Here is a 19,872-nt window from a genome sequence, read left to right on the forward strand (position 1 = left end):
AGAGAGGGACAGAGCATGCAGAGGAGAGCTAAGGGTATGAGGAGTGGATCAAAGGGCTAAATGGGCAGGGTTGGAGGATAAAATAAAGCTTATTTTCTCCCTTAATGGATTGAAACTGATGAATAGCAATGAACATCTCAGTAGGTGAGTAAGGTAGACAGTTAAGCTTCAGTTGCATAAATGCACAAAGTTCTTCTTTTTCGTTGCTGCACAAGAAAACGTACCAAGAAGTGAATGCGCTGCTTTGGTTTTCATGTAACGGAGCATGACCGGTCCTCTTGTCTTTCTGTGTTATGTAGTGACCTGAATGACTGCTGTTTCAGAGGCACATTACTGACCTATTTTAGAGCTTGCAAGCTGCTGTCCAGTATGACTGAACAACAGAAAGTCCGTAACGCACAAACCCAAGTCAGCTCCCAGTTATATTTCATGTAAACTCAAACACCTGCAGCACCCATACTGCAGCAGAATACACCTCCGTCCTATTTTCTGGAGGAGAGCACCGGCTTCTGCACGGACTTTCTTTCTTTTTTTTTTTCCGTCTGTGTGGTACATCCTGGGTATTCTACTTTGACTTCTTCTCTTGTCAGGTGATAAGTTATCTTCTTTTGTGCGATAAAAGAAATGTAATGTGTAAAATCTGCATCTGGTCAATACTGTCTTTATAAAGAAGATATATAAAAGTACATTATTTGACAAACGGTAGCTGGTTAGGTGGTCGCTATAGTTGAGGAATAAAGGAAGATGAAAAGCCCAGAGATGTAGACATCCATCCAAACTGACTCTATGCATTATGCTTAATATTCTGTTCACCAGTTCTGCTCCTGCAGCAGCAGTGTCGGGTAGACTGAACACATAATTTCCTGAAAGCGATTCAGTGGTAAAATGGCTTACCCTGAAAGGACACCAGGGTACGTCAGCATGTGTCAGTCCTATCGATTATTACAGTAAAAGTACTAACATACATGTAGCATAATATGAGCCAGATCATATATTGTTCCTATTCTCAAGAATTGGTAAGGTTGCTAAATCTATATGAGAATGATTTTTTTTTTTAAAATGCTGTAATTATCAGTTACTCAATTATATTTTGACCCTTTAAAAAAAAAAAAAAAAAAAGTTGTTCTTTCTGTCAGTGAACCTCTGTGCTTCCAATTTGTTGTCATCTGTCAGCACAGAGACGAGAGTGAAAGAGGACGAGAGGAATACAAGGACAGACAGAGGTGAAGCCTGAGAGCTTGAAAAGAAAGGAACAGGTAGAAATGACACTGAAGTAAGCACAACGACGTAGACGCACAATGGAGGTAGGATGGAGGGAGGAGGGAGGCCAGGAGCACCTCCGTCCCTGTAGAGCAGAATAATCTCTGCTGTGCCTCTCACTAGGTGCTTGTTCTTCAAGCTAAAATGATCCCGATGTTGCAAAGACAGATGGTGCCAAAAATGTCATCAGTAAATTACTATGCCATTATCTGACAGAGGGAACAACCTTCCTCCAACTTAAGAGGCTATTTATGTCAGGGCTAGATGGCCTACGCTTATATAAATTTCAAGAATGCCGTGTAACGCCGTTCCTAGCCGCTGTATTGACCTGTAAGTCAACAATGCCGGCTAATAATTGAGGCTAAATGTCAAAAACCACGTAATGCTCGGCGTCCTACACAGTAAACGTTCATTGCATAAATAAAGACGAATCCTACTGAGTCATTTCCTCTTTTCTTTTCTCTTGTTTAATCGTCTGCTTTGAATGAAATAATTGACTTTTTTAAAAATCTATTTTTTAATATTTTCTGTAGCCGTGATATTGCTCCCAGTTACATGTGGACATGTTAATTATGCTAAAACAATTATTTAATTAGCCAATTAGTCAATGGCAAGGAAATGTCTGCAGTTTTGATAATTGATATTCATTGTGAGGATTTGCTGCTTTTCTCTTTCCTCACATCAGACGGAGCTGTCGTGTCGTTCCACGCTGCTTCCATCTAGTTTGTAAAAGCCCTTGGTTGTTAATAAGGCTAAATAAGCTGTTTTAAGTCGGCATCAGCGAGGGATCTGCTGATTTATAATCGGTGCATTATTAATTACATCTTAGCTTAACAATTAATTAAAAACAAAAAAAGATTAGATGAACATATAAACATTTTTAGGCTCTTCTAATCAGTTCAGATCGCTGTACAACACTGTAAAAGGATTAAATATAAAGATTTAGTCATTCTGACATGTGATCCTAAATGACAGTGCACTTGTATTGATGTTACTTCATGAGGATGCAAGATAATGACGATTTAAGTGACACGTTTTCTATGCATTAAAACATAATTCATGTGTATATATGTTGTGTTTTTATATTTGGATCTAAAAATGCGATGTTTGGCCAGATGTGCTGCATTTTCAGCTGAAGTTTCACCTCTTTCTGCAGAATACTGGATATGGTAATAAAGATGTAATGAAAAGCATTTCCATGTCATCATCACAGTTTGATTATGTTAATGTTTGTGCATATAGAAATGCGACAGCGATACACAAGGAGTTTGATACAGTAATAAAGCTTGCGATCCACTCGAGGACAGACACGAAGCACACACAGCATAGACACCATTTTGGTAGTTTCTGAAGCTGCGCGTCTGCTCGCTGACTTTCCTCCTGATGAGAGCCGTCGCGTTGTCTGCTGTATGTTTACATAAGTGCTACTTACACACTTGAAAGCTCATATCTTCTGTATAGCATAAGTAGTTTTATAATCTGTTGTGCAAGATATGAGTAATTACCATCTTCACAGAAAGGGCCAGAGCAGGGGAGGAGGGGGTATGTATGCAGCGGCAGCCATCTTGAGTTGACACCAAAATGGAGGCCATGCTGACTGCCGAGTGTTAAAGCACGGACGCTTCTCTGGCCTGCCTCTACATCTGTATAAAATATCCACCGCACTAATCCTGACTAAGAGGGGGCAGAAGAAATAGGATGGAAAATTGAGAAGCCGCTTCTGTCTCCTAAAGAGCAAATGATGGTGCATCCGCTCAGCCTGTCCCTCTGCTCTGTGAATCCTCTGCATACAGTTTATCTCTGTTTCACTTTGTCCACACCAGTTGAGGTAACGCGTCCTGCTTTCTGTTTCTGTTTGTCCCTGTGTCTCATCCTCTCCCTGTATGTGTCTGTCTACCCGTCTGTGCCTCATCCACAGGGCTTCTTGAAGAACGAGAGGGACAACGCCCTGCTGTCAGCCATCGAGGAGTCTCGCCGCAGGGTCAGTATCTGCCCAGTGTCTGGTTCCTTCTCTGCTCGAAACAGGAGCTACGAACTGCAAGTCAGAATCTCAGTTAGACTGGCCTGCAAAACCCACAGCTCAGCATTGCTATCATTGTATTTCAGTCTTTACAGGTGAGACGTATAGATTAAAGGACAAAAGACGAGATGCAGCATTTAAACTCAGACACTAGTTAATGTTACGACATCACCAGTTTCCAACGCTGCAGCGTGCATGAATACTGGCACTTGACGATACTAAACACTGAAAAACCAAATTTTTAGTAATTTCCGCTTGTTGTGATCTAAAAGTCCTTCTGGTGTGAACCTTTGGGGAATGGTTTTGAAATGGCTTCCCTGATGTGCAGAGCTAATAGGCCCTGCGTTTAATTAGCTGCCGTTCCCATTATCTCCCTCCACTCCCTGAGAGAGGGAAAAGGGACTCGTGTGCACGGGTGGAAAAAACAAATGCACTGAAGATTAAAAAGAAAGCAGATGTTAGATGTATTTGCAGATTTCTATCTGATTACTTTAGTTTTTGCATGACGGGAAATTTGGGCTGTTAAACGAGACTTTTAGTTCGAGTTGTTCGGTTTCACAGCAACCACTAGACACTGGAGTATGATGGAGGGTTAAAGTTTGTTGTTTTTTTAAACCAGTTGTGGATTTTTAAGTCCGATACCAATGAAACAAGTCAGACACTCATATATATTCTATTATATTTATTCTCATAAAGACATAACAATTAATATTTTTATAAGAATCCTGCAGCTCTGGTTGTTAAAGAAATGTGGAAGAAGTGTAGTACAGACTCCACATAAGTTCAGGAGGAGTAAAGTTAACCTGTGAAATGTACTGACTGGGCTATAACAATCTTGTTGGTTTACCTTTTCTGGTGCAGTAACTATATAAGCAACCATGACACTTAATTAGCTTAAATTCATCTTCAGCACTTTTGCCAGTGATTAATGCCGTCATACTTTTGGACACTCTGCAGGTTTGACACTCATAAACGTTTAAATATCTGACATCCAGGCAGGTGCTGACCAAGTTAACCCAGTAAATGGTGGCTTTAGTCTAGATTTGTCTCCCTGAGCTGAAGATTCAATTATCTCACGTTCCCATTATCTCACTGTTAAGTCTCTATGGACAGTTAAAATAGACCGTACCGTGTCCTGGTGGAGTTTTACAATCTAGACGAGGTTCTGCTGCTAAATCCGGTGTGTGTGTGAGAGAGAGAGTGAGTGAGTGCGCCATAGGTACACTCATTTTACATAATGTACATGTCTGTTGTTGTGTGCTGCAGGTGTGTATCTTAATATAACACTTAGTATCTTAATAATCACACTATTGGTGTGAATCATCTGCGATAGTTGGTTTACTGTTTGTCCAACCTGCTGCTTCAAAATGATGCCACATGTCAGAACATCCAGACCTGTCTGATGATTTGACACCTGCTTCCTAACATCACATGTCCAGACGTTCCTGTTGGCTGAAGAGTACCACCGCGAGTCCATGCTGGTTCAGTGGGAGCAGGTGAAGCAGAGAGTGCTGCACACCCTCCTCGGAGCAGGAGAAGACGCTCTGGACTTTAGTCAGGATGTCGAGGTAAAGGACGCACGACACAGAGCTGTTAGAGGATTGAAAGGTAGACAACTGGAGAGACACTATCTCAGACCTTAAGACACCCCAGATGTCACGATTTTACTTCATAGGAAGCTCATTTGTGGAACGCTGGCTGCTGGGGCTATGATATTTCTTATTAAAGTTTAATCTAATTTATGTTGTTGAGAGTATATTATATCGGCTGGTTAATTTGAGGCTGAAGAATTCACTGCACAGGCGCCGCCTCTGTTTGACAAGATGTGGCATAAATAATGAACAAGTTTCCTAAAATAACACGTCCACCACTTTTAGTTTTTAATAATGAAGAGACCCGAAGAATTGTCTATTTTTGGGCTTTTGTCTTAGTTCGGTTTGGTTCATATTATACGTTTCACTTTATGAGAACGTCAACTGATATCCTGCAATAAAACAGTTAATTTCTAAACATAAGTCAGACTTAGTAAAGCCCCACGTGCTCACAATATAGTCATCAGATAATAGTGACCTCATTCTAGTGACCAGCTGTGTAGAAATATTGATGTATTTAAATTACATTCAGAAACAGTGTCATTTCCTTTTCCATTTTTTAGGTCACACAAAGGAAGCTCTTTTGTGATATATTTTAACTTCTTGGACTGAATATGTCAACTTTAAAGCAAATCTCAAGTCTCTCAAGCAGAATTCTTGACACTGTGTACTCTTCACTGTCTACCCACTCCTCTGAAACAACCAAAATAACCATTTCATCTGAGACTGATGCTATTTTTACCTTCACCCTCAGTGAAATAAAAGACTTTGATCCCGTGTGTCTTCTTGTTCTAGCATATCCCAGCATGCACTTGGAAAAAGTCATGGACTGTGGACAGGTTGTTCGGATATCTGGGGTGGAAAAATCCTGAATTTAGAGAACATTCAGCACGAGATAGGAGCCGTTTAAGATGGTTACTGGCGCTGTAGACGCAAAACCTTTAAAAAGCGACTTCATTGTGTGTCTGTTAACTGGTCCGTGGCCTGCCTGTGTCTTGTAGCCCAGCTTTGTGAGTGAAGTGACGGCTCCAGGAAGGAGTGCGTTGGACAGCGTGGAGGTGGCCTACGGACGACAGGTGAGTCACCATCAGTCCAGTCCTTCTGATGCACGTTGAAGCTCCAAGGTTAGGGAACACAGTGAGATGCATCAAGGATGGTTTTGGATGATTTTATGTTTAGTCCAAAACGTCACATTCGTTTCATTTGTGCTGCATTTCTGTACAGCAGGTTCTTGTTACTGATCTATATTACAAATGCTGACCTGTAGTATTATTCATATCCGGCTAATATTACCATGATTACAAAACTATAGCACCCATTTATCAGCCAGACTCTGACAAAGAGAACCGATCTCCTGAAAGTCAGTTCGACTCGAATGCAGTCAGTCTGTGATTCCATCAGTGGGCTCATTCGGTTGAAATGGGGTCACAGCAAGCCAGGAAGGGGCAGATCAAACCCATTGATTGATCTGCCTCTGTGTCTCCTCACCACCACTCCCCCATCATCCTGTCTGACCTTCTCTCTGCCTCTCCCTGTGTGTCTCTGATCTGCTGGAGGACGTCCTGCTTTAAATGCGTCTGTTTTCCCTCCGACCATGTGTCGGCACATCGCATGCGGCGTCATTTGTCTGATATTTGTTATCCTCTTTGATGACCTCCTAAACGTATTGATTCTTTTTTTGCTGTTCTTCATCGTAAACCATTTCACTCGGTGGTCGTAGACTCAAAGCTCAGCATGGAGCTGTAAGACACTTTCAGAATCTTCTTTCACTTGCACAAGTTGAAATCAACTTCAATCAATCAGAATTTTTTTCTTTTTGCCTTTTTAATGTTTTTTTTTTTTTTTTTCATCACCTCTGTCTCGTCCAGATCTACATTTTCAATGAGAAGATAGTGAACGGTCACATTCAGCCTAATCTGGGAGATTTATGTGCTTCAGTAGCAGAAAGCCTGGATGACAAGGTGAGAACATTGATCTGTCACATCTCCTGTCACACTGAAATTAACTATTATATTCAGATGTAGCAATTTTGTCTTCGGCAAAAAATTCAGGTCAGTGATGCTCCGTGTGACTGTCTCGCTCTCTCTCCCCTCCAGAACGTATCGGACATGTGGCTGATGGTGAAGCAGATGACAGACGTGCTGCTGGTTCCAGCCAAAGACACGCTCAAGAGTCGCACCTCTGTAGAAATGCAGATGGCCTTCGTACGTCAGGCGCTCAACTTCCTCGAGAACAGGTAATTTTTGTGTTTTGTTTTTGAGTCCTTTAGTTAGTCTTGTGTTTAACGTTTTTAGGGGATATGAGTTAGCAAGGGCCTTTGGAGGTGACATACGACTGGAAGCACTATTGGCCTATGTTCAGCAAAGATAACGAGTCTTTGTGTTTCCTTATTTGACAGAAATCTGTACATTTAGCTGTTGTTTTTTTTGTGGTGGACTACAATCCAGTGTTAAAGGTGTATGCTGCCACCTGCTGTTACACCAGGAGGAGGCTAACACAGCTTAGCAGTCCACACAGGTGGACAAACTGACTCTAGATGATAAACACGAGATTGAATGCAACTGTTAGAACCACTGGGAGATGCAGCCTGACTCAGGACGGAAAAATTAGATCCCATTAGAGCCAGTTTCACAGCAGAACATTCAGGATTGGTCAAAACCATGTAGCTTAGGTGTCTTATCCAGTTCCAGCCTCTTGTGTAAAATATAGCAGCTGTGGATGAGAGGGACGTTGACTGCACGAAGCCAAGGATGTCGATTATATGCTTATGTTCTACTTGTCGCTTTGATAAATTGCTATTAAAAACATTCAGAAAGGTTTTGAAGTTCTGTTTTTATTGTCAATTCTTATAATTTTGGTGGGTTCCAGAAGTTCCTCAATGCAGTAAAACTCTGGTTCTGACTACACCAAGATGATGAGCTTTCTGTGTTCGTGCCTTCCTCTCCGCAGTTATAAAAACTACACCATGGTGACTGTCTTTGGAAACCTCCATCAGGCTCAGCTAGGAGGGGTGCCAGGAACATACCAACTGGTCCGCAGCTTCCTCAACATCAAGCTACCAGGGCCCCTGCCTGGCATGCAGGTACCACACACACACTGTCTGAATGTGAGGTTAAAGAAAGCGTCGTCCCCACCACACAGCCAGCGTACCTGCTAAAGCTGAGATGACAACATTTTGGCAGCTGTCGAGCTCTTCAGTAAACCTGGCAATCGTTATCCCACTAAAAGTCAGAACTGAGAACATGCCCGAAGCTGCCAAATATCAGTGTCTCAATCTACAAATTGATTCCAGCTCACAGATATTTGTAAGCTGAACTTTTGTGCTTAATTAGTTGATCGGTAGAAGCTCTGTGTGCTGGTCAGAAATGTGATCTGTCAGTTATATTTAAACTTTTCTCTGGAATTCATCCACAAAAACAGCATCGGCGGCAGACTCTGCTTGAATTAATAGAAGTGCGACTGTAGTGCAGTGAACATGTTCGTCAACAGGGCTGAAAGTAGACGTGCACACACTCTGGATGCATCCAATTAACACGTGTATTTAAAACCCCAGTGACTGACTGACAGCTCCTACAAAACGTTCGGTGTTACTGATATTTATGGTGAATAATTAAGCAGTAATCAATGAAATATTGTGAACACTGTAATAAATGTTTGTGCCATAGGACGGGGAGATAGAGGGCCACCCAGTGTGGGCTGTGATCTACTACTGCCTGCGTTGCGGTGATCTGAATGCAGCCATGCAGGTGGTAAACAGGGTGCAACATCAGCTGGGAGACTTCAAGTCCTGGTTTCAGGAGTACATGAACAGCCCCGACAGACGGTGAGAGCGCCTCAGCTCGTTGTGTTTTCATATCTGTACATGTCGAGATGCCCACGCGGGTCATGGAAGGTCAACCCTGTGCTGCCTTTCATACTTCCTTTGATCTAATCTGCCTCTTTTGCCCTTTCAGCCTTTCCCCGACTTCAGAAAACAAACTTCGTCTCCACTACCGCAGAGTGCTGAGGAACAGCGCCGACCCCTACAAGAGAGCCGTCTACTGCCTGATCGGGAAGTGTGACATCAGCGACAACCACGGCGAGGTGGCCGACAAGACCGAAGACTACCTCTGGCTCAAGGTACAACAACGTCACCTGCTGTTCTTTTATTTTTGGGCTATCTGGTGACGTTGAAGCTTTGGCACAATGACCAGAGCACAAGCTGGTCTTTTTTCACAGTTTAGAATTTATTAATACAACCTTAGTAGATTTTTAAAGCTCCACTGTTGGCAGGCCTTGGACAGTGGCTTATTTACTGTCTCTTAGTGTGTTAGTTTTTAGCAAAGCTGACCTCCTTCCAACCAATAATGTTGTCTTCCCATTATTTTTACGTAACGTGTTTTTTTTTCCCTGCAGTTGAACCAGGTGTGTTTCGATGATGACGGCAGCAGCTCTCCTCAGGACAGACTCACCCTGCCACAGCTACAGAAGCAGCTGCTGGAGGACTACGGTATGGGACTGCGTTTCTGTTTCACTTCTAGAAATAACTATAAATGTGGAAACTTAGATTTCTTGAGAGTTATGATGCATCATTTCGCCTCCCCGCCTACCTCTGCTTCCATTATCTTTTCTTCCGTAGCGCTTAAGAAGCTGTTGCAGGAAGGGAACAGATGTGTGCATGCGTGATACTTGCCCCCCATGGAACAGACTTTATTTGAGCTAATGTTGGCTCATTGCCTCACATGGGCTATAACTATTGGTGTGTTGTTTAGAAATGAGCTTGCCTCCAATCGAGGTTAAAACAGTTTATCTGTGGGTGCAGAGCTGCTAAATGCATGCACATTTTTCCAATTTTGCACAAATTATATTTTAGGAATGCAGTGATCCAGCCTTTTCCCTCCTGATACTGATTTTAGTGCCTCAACCTGAGAAATATGCAGTTAGAGAGTGTCACTAAAACACTGAGTTTTACACCAACATCGATGTAAAACCTGAATTTAATATAAAGCAGCCACATCATCGCTCATAATGTGGTTTTAGTTTTTTTAGGTGAATATTTTTGCCAGCATGCTATGCACAGTATGTATCCCCGATGCATCCCGATTTTTCTTTTCTTGAATGTGTTCATATTCTTAACTTCCCATTATGCTCAAATGTATACCTATTAATTCCCACTGCTCTGTGTAATTTGCATACAGAGTATTGTTCTCACGTATTATCTTTAAGGAGACTGCTTATATAAGATGTGTGTATGCACAAACTTCAATTTGTAGGAATGGATAAGACAAGAAAACAATAAACTGCAAGCAGAAGAGCAAAACGAGCAAAGCAGCAGGATGTGTCTAAAGTACATTTTCCTATAAATATATGAATTTAAAACTTTTCTTTTGTTGATAACTTCCTCAACAGTCTCCTGGATAATTTAACAGCACTAAAGCAGAAAAAAAAGCTATGAATATTTCAGCTTTGTTTCTGAGCATTCATGAGTTTTCCTTCACGTCGGTGTGGCCAACACCTCTAAATACTGCAGTACCCATGAGCCTCAGCAGCTGTTGCTATGGACAACGAGCCAGGTGTGACTCAGAGCTTTGTCACAGTAGGCAGGAACAAAAGTTCACGAGTCTGTAGAAAATTGAGCTCGACTCTGTTTGTGAATTGATTTCTAAACTGCGAAATGTAGAAACAGCTCATCTTTTGTGCTTATGATTCAAGCTGGGAGGATTTTGTTGCCTGTAAGTTCCACATCTGCCAGCAACCAGCTTCCTGCAGAAAATTAAATAACGTCTTCTAGTCCATCTCTCTGTGGGCTTTATCAGACACCTTCAGTAAACTGCTGCAGCGTGAAGTAGGGGAAACTGAGAGTGGATAAGAAATGTTACCCCGTGAAGAGTTCAGGGAGCTCGGAGCGAACTGGGTCGTACAGGGTTTGTCCAACCACACCTCCTCCTGGCTGAATCACACTTCTCCCCTGATCTCTCCAAGAATCCGGTTGATGTCGCAACACAATGAATATTACACGACGCGACAAGGGGCACACTTTCAGATACTTCTCCTCCTCTAAGGCATTTGTGGTGTTGCACAAATGATGTAGGTAGTTGTGTGTAAGCTGAAAAGAGCCTAAAATAGATGTTTAAATCCTGCACACGTCTTTACGCCTGGTCAGTCTTTGCGGGCGGCGTAAGATCAGATTGTTTCGGAAACTGACACAGCCTGATCTCAGCCTCGCACATTTCAGCGATATTGTTCTGCCTGCAGCGTCTGATAGCAGTCGTCTAAATTATAGACGCCATATGTGGAGCCATGAGCTATTAGACAGACTTTGGCTTTGATTCTACATCCATAATCAATTCAAAAATAAGACTGCCCACTTGAACAACCACATGCCCTGACACACACTAAAAAAAAAAAAGAGAGAGCGTAGGGGCATTAGGCCTTCCCTCCCGCAGACTAGAGAGCAGCGTAGCTTCATCCCCTGGGTGCTGCCTTCTCCATGGGCCGATCCTGCTCCGTTCAGATAAGACTGCGTCCCTCTCCCGTTTCTCCCACTCTGGCTGCTCGGTGGGAAGTACAGCCTGAAGCCTCGTTCTGTTTTTCTCTCACTGCCGCTCGGCTCCCTCGGTCGTCTGGCACAATGTTCCTTGTTGTCCTCCATCTTGCTTCACAGCGGGACATAAAGCCCAGAACCTATCTTCATTTCCCTCACATACTGCCAGCGCTCGCCAGCCTCGTCTGCTCTCTGTTCGCTGCATCCCGTCCTCTCCTCTTTCTCCTCACTCATGCACAGCTGTCGTCTCTCCTTCCTCCCACTGATTATTGTCCTCTTTCGCGTTTTTTTTTTTTTTTTTTTTTTTCATTTCTCTCCCCCTCTCTCGCATATGCATTTGTTCTTTGTCGTTTCTTGTTTGCACACTCGGCTGCAGCCCTCTCTAACACACCCACACTCCTATCTCTCCTCCTTCATCCTTCTCTTCATCGCTCTCTCCCTCCTTCTCTGGTGCGCTCTCGCTTTTTGAACTAAAACGCTGTAAGTCTGAGATAAGGCTATAAAATGGCTGACATGGTCCACCCTGTTCTACTCCTCAAACTTCCAGCCAACAAGAGGATTAAGAACTATAATTAAAAAGTAAACTTGATGACTAAGTACCTGCGCTCGACAGAATGTTCTCAGATTTCCTCTCCCATGTATAAAGTTGGCATGTGGAGGCCACGGGTGGAGCTGGGTCCGGGGCTCCTGCTGTTCGACAAACTCATGCACGTTTAGTTTCTTCACAACTGTCAAAATCGCTTTCTTTTTATTAAAGAGCAAAACGCCCACATGATGGCCGTTTAAATTATTTTCCTTAATTAAACCTCTGCTCACATTGTGTACAGACTGCATTGATTGACAGGTGCCTCCTCTCTTTTCTCTGAGCTTTTTTTTTTTTTTTTTTACATTTATCATTCTTATTAGTTTATAAAGTCCTGTGATCTTGGAGAATTTTCAGCTCGTCGTCGCTGCTCATATTCAATATTCAACCTCAGCAGAGTACCTCAGAGCTCCAGTGTGGGTGTGCAGCCTTTATACCACAACTCTAGTATGTTTAATATGCTGTGAATATTTAATAAGACCACAGTTAGCAAAATACTCATTGGAGTTTATATTCAGTTTTACTTTTCTAGCAGTTTTGCAGAGAATCTTGTGTGTATTCATTCAGTGTCTTTCTGCATTTATATCCAACTGTAAGGGTGCAGTTCAAGATTTAAGGAGCTGTTTACATGTTGTGCAGTGTTGCTTTATGCTCACTTGTGCAGATGTTTTATTTATTTTTTTCTTGTTCTCAGGACAGTGTAAAATAAGCCTGTGTGGGTTTTCTGGTTCAGTGACTCTCTGCAGTCACTATTAAAACAATGCAATAAAACAAATACACTCTTGTCCGGTTGTGAAAGTCTCAAAAGTTTACTGAAGTAATGATCCATTTTACTATAACGGTTTAATTAATGCCATCACAGACCAAGAGTTACATGCAGCATCTCATGGTCATTCTTTTTTTGTGTTCTTTCCTGTGAGTAATCAAACTCCTGCTCTTTATAAAAAGGACTATTGTTACTGTTTTGACAGTTTAAAGCTGCATTTTGCAGTTTGCAAATCTTTGCACAAAGAAAAAAAAAAAACGTCTGAATCCTTCGATTTGTTTTCAGAATTGGGACTTGTTTTCTGCTGAACTGGTTTGCAGGTCCTTCATCCTAATCATCCTTCTCTCTGATCTTTTTGTCCAACAGGAGAGTCCCACTTCTCTGCCAGCCAGCAGCCCTTCCTGTATTTCCAGGTGTTGTTCCTGACGGCTCAGTTTGAAGCAGCTGTGGCGTTTTTGTTTCGCGTGGAGAGGCTGCGGAGTCACGCCGTGCACGTGGCGTTGGTCCTGTACGAGCTCCGGCTGCTGCTGAAGGCGTCCGGTCAAAGCGCTCAGCTGTGTGAGTATCAAAACCTTTTATCTTACAGGCCGGTGGAGACACAAGAGAGAGAAGTTTTAATCTAACGTACTGCTCACGTATCCTCTGCAGTGAGTCAGGAGCCCGGCGATCCTCCGATGGTGCGTCGCCTCAACTTTATCCGTCTGCTCATGCTGTACACTCGCAAGTTTGAGTCCACTGATCCGCGCGAGGCTCTGCAATACTTCTACTTCCTGCGGTAAGTAATCCTCTCACAAGGCACATTCTGTTTAGTAGTTCTAATCTTAAACTAGAGGTTGCCGGACCAGCCGGACTCAGGTATTGCATGTATTTAGCAATAATCACTGTTATGCCTGTGTCATTCCACAGCAATGAAAAAGACAGCCAGGGAGAGAACATGTTCATGCGTTGTGTCAGTGAACTTGTGATCGAGAGTCGAGAGGTGAGTGACCTGCTTTTACCCACGAGGCCTACAGGAAATGTCAGGTTTTCTTTAAGAGGGTCAAAGTGTCTCCATTTAACTGGACTGTTGATCTCATGCAGTCAGTCAGACCTGCTCTGATCTGAAGGTTTTCAGCGTGTCATCAAAGTGAGTCAAATGGGACAGATTACATTAAATTAACGAGCTTTGTTCTTGTTAAGTGGGCTGCAGCTTAAAACAAAATGAGGCAGGAGACTTGATGAAAAACTAAACCTCTGCTTGTGAAAGCTTTGGAGACTTTAATCCCTAAAAAAGTATATTAAAGGTGTTTATTTTATAAATATTTGGCTTTAACGTTTTGGGCTAATTTATGATTCTTATAGAATAATAACAGCTCTTCTGAAATTTCAAAATGATTCCTTTTGTTTGTGCAGCATGTTGATCAGCTCCTGTCCTCCAGAAATAACCACGAGCTGAACTTGTTGACATGCTGTGCTCTGGTTCTGCCCTCGCTGGACTCTTGTTCAACCTCCTGCGTCTCTCTTATTGTTATTTGGTCGAGTGGAATGTTTTGTTCTGCGTCTTCATGAATATAAATGGACTAAATATGGATTTGTAAAGACCTTTCCATGAAATCCTGCAAAATATCACAGCAAACTTGTTCCTCCAAAGAGTCCTCTCAGATGCTGTCACAGCTAACGGAGGCACCGGTTTGTCTGATATTACAGGTTTCTGATTTAGTGTTGTGGACTTTGTCTTTTTCACAGTTTGACATGCTGCTGGGACGATTAGAGAAAGACGGCAGTAGGAAGGTAGGAACACTGAATCTTTGATCCCTCATCTGTCTCTATAACGTGCTCTCGCCTCTCACCTGCTGTCGCCACATCTTCTTCTTTCTCTGCTTCACATTTTTCTTTCCTGCGTCTTCCTGTCAGTCTTTGTCTCCGCTCTGTGTGGGGGTTCAGTCAGTCAGAAACGGTCAGAAATCCTCTCGTCCTTCAACACGTCTCCTACATGTTCAGCACATCCCATTTAGCAGCACTCTGTTCAACTGTCATGGATCAAAAAGCTCCTCATAATGCTGCATTGTAGCCCTGCTTCCAAAGTTTCTTGACATTTCCCACAGCGCTTGCAGCACGATGTGCTGTTTCAGGGTCCTTCTTCACCCTTCAAATCCACATCACTTTGTGTTTCATCCCACCCACGACTGACAGTGTTAAACGCCTCACAGCGTGTCTTTGAATGTGTACCTACATACTGTCTAATCAGGGGCTGTGCCACACTGGCAAGCTAAAAAAAAAAACGCACTGTGGCTAATTTAGATGTACTTGGAGGAAGGATTTTATTGTATATTGTGTTCCCTTGAACAACACAACAGACAGAACATGCATATGAAGCACACAAAAGACTGAATATAACAAGAGCAGGATGGTGGCAATAAAACAAACTGGGAGCTGCTCGTACAGGTCAGTGTGTTGGGGACACGTCTGCCCACTGGGACTGAATGGCAGTGGTCTTTTATCAGGTCAACAGAATTTAATGTAGCTCTAGAATCAGCAAATAACAGAAATTTAGTTATTTGTGTGTTCAAAGGGATTATTGTGTTAATAGTCAACGTTGCAGTGGAACAAACACCCAGAGCAGAAGCACAGTGACGGCCATCGTATACAGCTGTGTCGTTTGTATTTTTTCATATAAATATCTGTTAGTGCAAATGAAGGCTGTATGGTTGTTGTTTTTAAATATAATAATTTCAGTTGTTGCGCCTTTTAGAACATTATCTGATAAGATAAAGACCACTGCCAGTAAAATAAATCCAGTGTTTAACCTTGTTAACGTGTCCGTACGGAGGTTTATCTTATTTTTAAAGCTGGAAAACAGATTGTGATCCAAATGATCTCCAATCTTTAAAACACAGATTCAAACAGCCAGGATTAGCACAGAGCTGAGACACCAATCAGGTCAGCTTGGTGGGGTGAGGCTTTCTGTAACTGTTTTTATTTTCATGTATGACTGAACTAGTCCAGCAGAAGAACCTGTCATCGTGTAGTTTTAGGTAGTTTGCCAGTAGAGTTTAGTCAGTAAGACACAAGACAAGAAATACAAAGGTGTGATAATAGAATAAATCACGTGTACAGATAAGGCGTGAGGGATGATGTACCCGACTGTACCTACATTTATATTTAAATTTATCAACACTAACAGTGATGCGTTTCTGTAGGTGCACTAGAAAATGTATAGAGAGAAAAGACCAGTGTTTTATTGTGATATTTGCCTGAGTAGAATAAAGGAATGATGCTTTCCTGGTAAGTTTCTTTCTTGGCCAGGTCTCCCTTCAAAATGAGATTTTAATGTCAACAGACTTGTTGGTTAAAAAGCAACACGTGTGGCTTTTAGTGGTGACGGTTGTAAGCATGATCTGTTGTACACCTGTTTAATTCTACCCTAAATGCTGACGGGATCATTTTCTGCTCTTTGAGGAAAAACAAAAACGCTTTTAGGATTTCCACCAGTTACAAAGTGACGGATGTGTTTCCTGCTTATGATCAAACCAACAACAAAACATGCTATTAGCATCAGACGTGTGGTGAACTATCCTCAGACTTAAAGATATATCTTTTATTCCTCCTTCTCCCTCCTCGTCTCTCCAGCCTGGAGTCATAGATAAGTTTGCCGGCGACACCAGAGCCATCATCAGTAAAGTGGCTCTGGAGGCTGAGAACAAGGGCTTGTTTGAGGAGGCGGTCAAACTCTACGAGCTGGCCAAGGTGAGCACACCTCTCACATCCATCCGCTGCACAGAATCTGTGCAGAGCTGCTGGTTTTAACGTCTCTCGTTACCTTTCTGCCTCTTTTCTCTCCGTAGAATCCAGATAAAGTGCTGGAGCTGATGAACAGGCTGTTGAGTCCAGTCATCGCCCAGGTCAGCGCGCCTCAGTCCAACAAGGAGAGGCTGAAAAACACTGCAGTGGCCATCGCCGAGAGGTAAGGACACACCACACACACACACACTCCACGCATGGGTTCCAATCAACACATACATGCCTTAAACCGAATCCTTTTCTCTCCTCAGGTATCGTTCTCAGGGAGTAGCGGGGGAGAAGTCAGTTGACAGTACCTTCTACCTGCTGTTGGACCTGATGACGTTCTTTGATGAGTACCATGCCGGTCACGTCGACAGAGCCTACGACGTGAGTGCAGCACTGATTATATAAGGAGGACGACTGATGGGCAGAGTTTCCTCTGAGTCTGCCGATGGCAGCAGCCTCTGGGAACGAAGCCATTTCAACAGAAAGCACAGACGTTAAAGGAAAAGCTCGGTCACAGATCTGCTGCTGATTGATGCCGCTCCTGTTTCTCTGTCTGTCAGGTGATGGAGCGTCTGAAGCTTCTTCCTCTCAGCCAGGACAGTGTGGAGGAGAGAGTGGCTGCTTTCAGGAACTTCAGCGATGAGGTGGGTTCAAACTCAGTCTTTGTCACAACTGCAGTGTTTTTGTTTCCTCTTTCTAAAATGTAGACTTTCTCCATCCCCCCCCCCCAGGTGCGTCACAACCTGTCTGAAGTGCTGCTGGCCACCATGAACATCCTCTTCACCCAGTACAAGCGTCTGAAGGGGGCGCCAGCGGGCACGCCGGGACGACCACAGAGGACCATAGAGGACAGAGACATGGTGAGGACAGGCTGTGTCGGAGCAAAGGAATAAAAACTAGAGAAAACTGCATTAGATGTTGGTGTGATTGTAGCTGGAAAAAAAAAACAAAATATGTGTTTGAAGCATTTCAGAATTCTGTCTCTGAAGATCCTATATTAGTTTTATCATGACTCGTTCTTAAAGATCCGTTTAGTTTGATTATTTAAGATGATTAAACTGGATAGAATACTTTAACCTCATTGCTCTGGTGAAACACTCACAGGCTCCAAAATAGAAATAAAAATAGAATCAAAGGTGAAAAACTTGGTTTTGTTAACATTTTAGTGCCTTCCATTCTACTCATATAAACAACATCACTCATCTTCTCAGCTAAACCTCTCCATCAGGTCAGAGGTGACAGAGTGAACAAGAAAAAACGAATTTCTCTTATTCTTCTTGCACGAACAATTCACAGAGTAACAATCCATCATAAATACTGAATATTGAAGATATCTGTGCGTCCTATTTTTACTGCACATCCACTGTCCAATCAAATGTGAGGACCACATAGAAGAGCTGCTTCTGAGACACGTTTCCTCTTTAATCCTGCTGCTGCCCAGAACTCAAAATCAGAACCGGTGGTGAATTTGAGAGCATGATGTCTTTTTTTTTTTTTTTTTAAATATACAATTTCTGCTCACTCCATGTGGTGCAGTCACATAGATTGGATCGCTTCCCATTTTCCTCAGAGCCTTGCGACGACCAACCACCGCTGAGGAAATGAGGCAGAAGAGTTTCTGGCTGCTAGCGGTAGCATTAGCAACATGGCTGCCGCTAACAGCCTGGTACCGTCTAAAGAAAGGCACAGCCGGATAAAAATGAAATAGAAACCCTGATCTCAGGGCTATGACAGAAACAAGAGTAAAACACCAGGTTGTATTAATAAGTAGGGAAGTTTTGTGACTTATTTACCCAGAAGAAATAATACAAACTGAACGACAACCTCTTGAATCCAGGAGCTCTCTCCTCTGACTGAATTTCACTTTTGTCTTAACCCAGTTTTGTCACTCTCTCCTCTGTCTACAGGGCTGTAGGTTTCCCATTTTTGCTTCATTGTTTTTTTAAGTTGAGCCCTCTTTTTTTTCTGGGAGATTTCAGGCCTGGTGGCAGACAGAATCATTGTTCTATTGATAAATAGAAAATAAATACCCTCATACGTATAGGTTAAAGGAAAAAAACAAACACAACAACCCTGTCCAGTGCCAATTTAAGCCACTTTAAGTCAAGTTTAGTGAAGCAGACAGCTGCTGCCTTCCCACATTAGGCTTCAGTTGTAGTAGATAACCTCACAGTAGTTACAAACCATGTAAAAAAAAAAAACAGCTTTGTCTCATAAATAACCACCGTGTCTTTTGTAGCATCTGTCACAGAACAGCAGTCATGGCAGGTCTAATACCTGAGTGTCCGCTCTAGAGTCTCTCCTGGACATTCAGGAGTCCGTCTTTTCTTTTAGTGCCAACATGTGAACACACTCTCTTCTTCTTCTTCTTCTTCTTCTTCTTCAAACAGCAACTGCGCGGCCAGGCCCGAGCCCTCATCACCTTCGCTGGCATGATTCCCTACAACATGGCCGGAGACACCAACGCAAGGCTGGTGCAGATGGAGTTACTGATGAACTGAGACCACATCACACACACACACACACACACACACACACACACACACTCACCTGTCTGCCATGCTCTTTGTACAGACGTTCATTACGTTATTTCATCCATCTGAGTTCCTGTCAGATGTCAGTCTGTTGTTTTTTTTGTTCATTTTTTTCTCCATTTTGTTGTTTCGTGTTTGTATCTTTAATGATTTGGAATAAAAAAAAATATGTTGACTTTTCATTTGTCTTTTTTTCATTTGAAACATTTTTATCCTCATTACATTTATTTATGTTTATTTTCTTTTTCAGCCTCATGTTTTTTTTTTTTACCTTTAATTTGGTGCATCTGTTTTAAACAGTTACAGTCTTGTAAATGTCTGAATCAGTTCTAGTATTAGTTTTCACTTTTTTACGTGATCCCCAGCTGGTTGTTTTCTCAGTCCGAGAAGCTGCAGAGGTGGATTTATTCAACCGTTTGAAACCGTTAATCGTCACCTCTGGAGGGAGTTTTATTTCACAGCACGTCATGAAAGGTGTCAGATGTTGACGTGTTTATTCTGCGGGACCAGGAGTAATAATTTACATATTTTGAACTTGTGGAAACGAACATTTTCCTTCCTAGTGTCTTCATCTGTGTAGTTTGTTTCATCATTTATTTACATGAACAAACGGCGATCAGAGCAGCTGATTGTTCATTAACGTGATCAGAGGGACGGTTAGAAGCCTGATCAGTGGAAACACAGATCATTTAAAGAGAAGCCTTTCTTTTTAGACACACCTCTGTTCTTCTGCTTGAGGTCAATATAAGGTACAAACTGCAGTCATCCATCCACAGAGTTGTTCAGCTCTACTCAGAATTGTTTTTGTCCCTGCAGCAGCAGCAGC

The 19,872-nt window shown here is 42.5% G+C and overlaps 1 protein-coding gene across 1 annotated transcript in view; it reads left to right on the forward strand.

Annotated features, from left to right (window-relative positions):
* Positions 1-19,228, forward strand: part of LOC103368977 (nuclear pore complex protein Nup93) — a 32,044-nt gene extending 12,816 nt beyond the window's left edge. Inside the window, exons 4-22 of the mRNA XM_008297539.1 lie at positions 3,179-3,241; positions 4,720-4,848; positions 5,874-5,948; positions 6,741-6,833; positions 6,969-7,108; positions 7,822-7,954; positions 8,538-8,695; positions 8,826-8,991; positions 9,268-9,361; positions 13,111-13,302; positions 13,393-13,519; positions 13,651-13,723; positions 14,470-14,514; positions 16,354-16,470; positions 16,569-16,687; positions 16,776-16,893; positions 17,073-17,156; positions 17,244-17,372; positions 18,903-19,228. Coding sequence (XP_008295761.1) covers positions 3,179-3,241; positions 4,720-4,848; positions 5,874-5,948; positions 6,741-6,833; positions 6,969-7,108; positions 7,822-7,954; positions 8,538-8,695; positions 8,826-8,991; positions 9,268-9,361; positions 13,111-13,302; positions 13,393-13,519; positions 13,651-13,723; positions 14,470-14,514; positions 16,354-16,470; positions 16,569-16,687; positions 16,776-16,893; positions 17,073-17,156; positions 17,244-17,372; positions 18,903-19,013 — 2,166 coding nt within the window. The 3' untranslated portion in view covers positions 19,014-19,228. The remainder of the gene's footprint in view (positions 1-3,178; positions 3,242-4,719; positions 4,849-5,873; positions 5,949-6,740; positions 6,834-6,968; positions 7,109-7,821; positions 7,955-8,537; positions 8,696-8,825; positions 8,992-9,267; positions 9,362-13,110; positions 13,303-13,392; positions 13,520-13,650; positions 13,724-14,469; positions 14,515-16,353; positions 16,471-16,568; positions 16,688-16,775; positions 16,894-17,072; positions 17,157-17,243; positions 17,373-18,902) is intronic.
* Positions 19,229-19,872: the final 644 nt, after the last annotated feature.

Source organism: Stegastes partitus, unplaced genomic scaffold (assembly GCF_000690725.1).
Source record: "Stegastes partitus isolate 25-593 unplaced genomic scaffold, Stegastes_partitus-1.0.2 Scaffold1227, whole genome shotgun sequence".
Classification (NCBI taxonomy): domain Eukaryota; kingdom Metazoa; phylum Chordata; class Actinopteri; family Pomacentridae; genus Stegastes; species Stegastes partitus.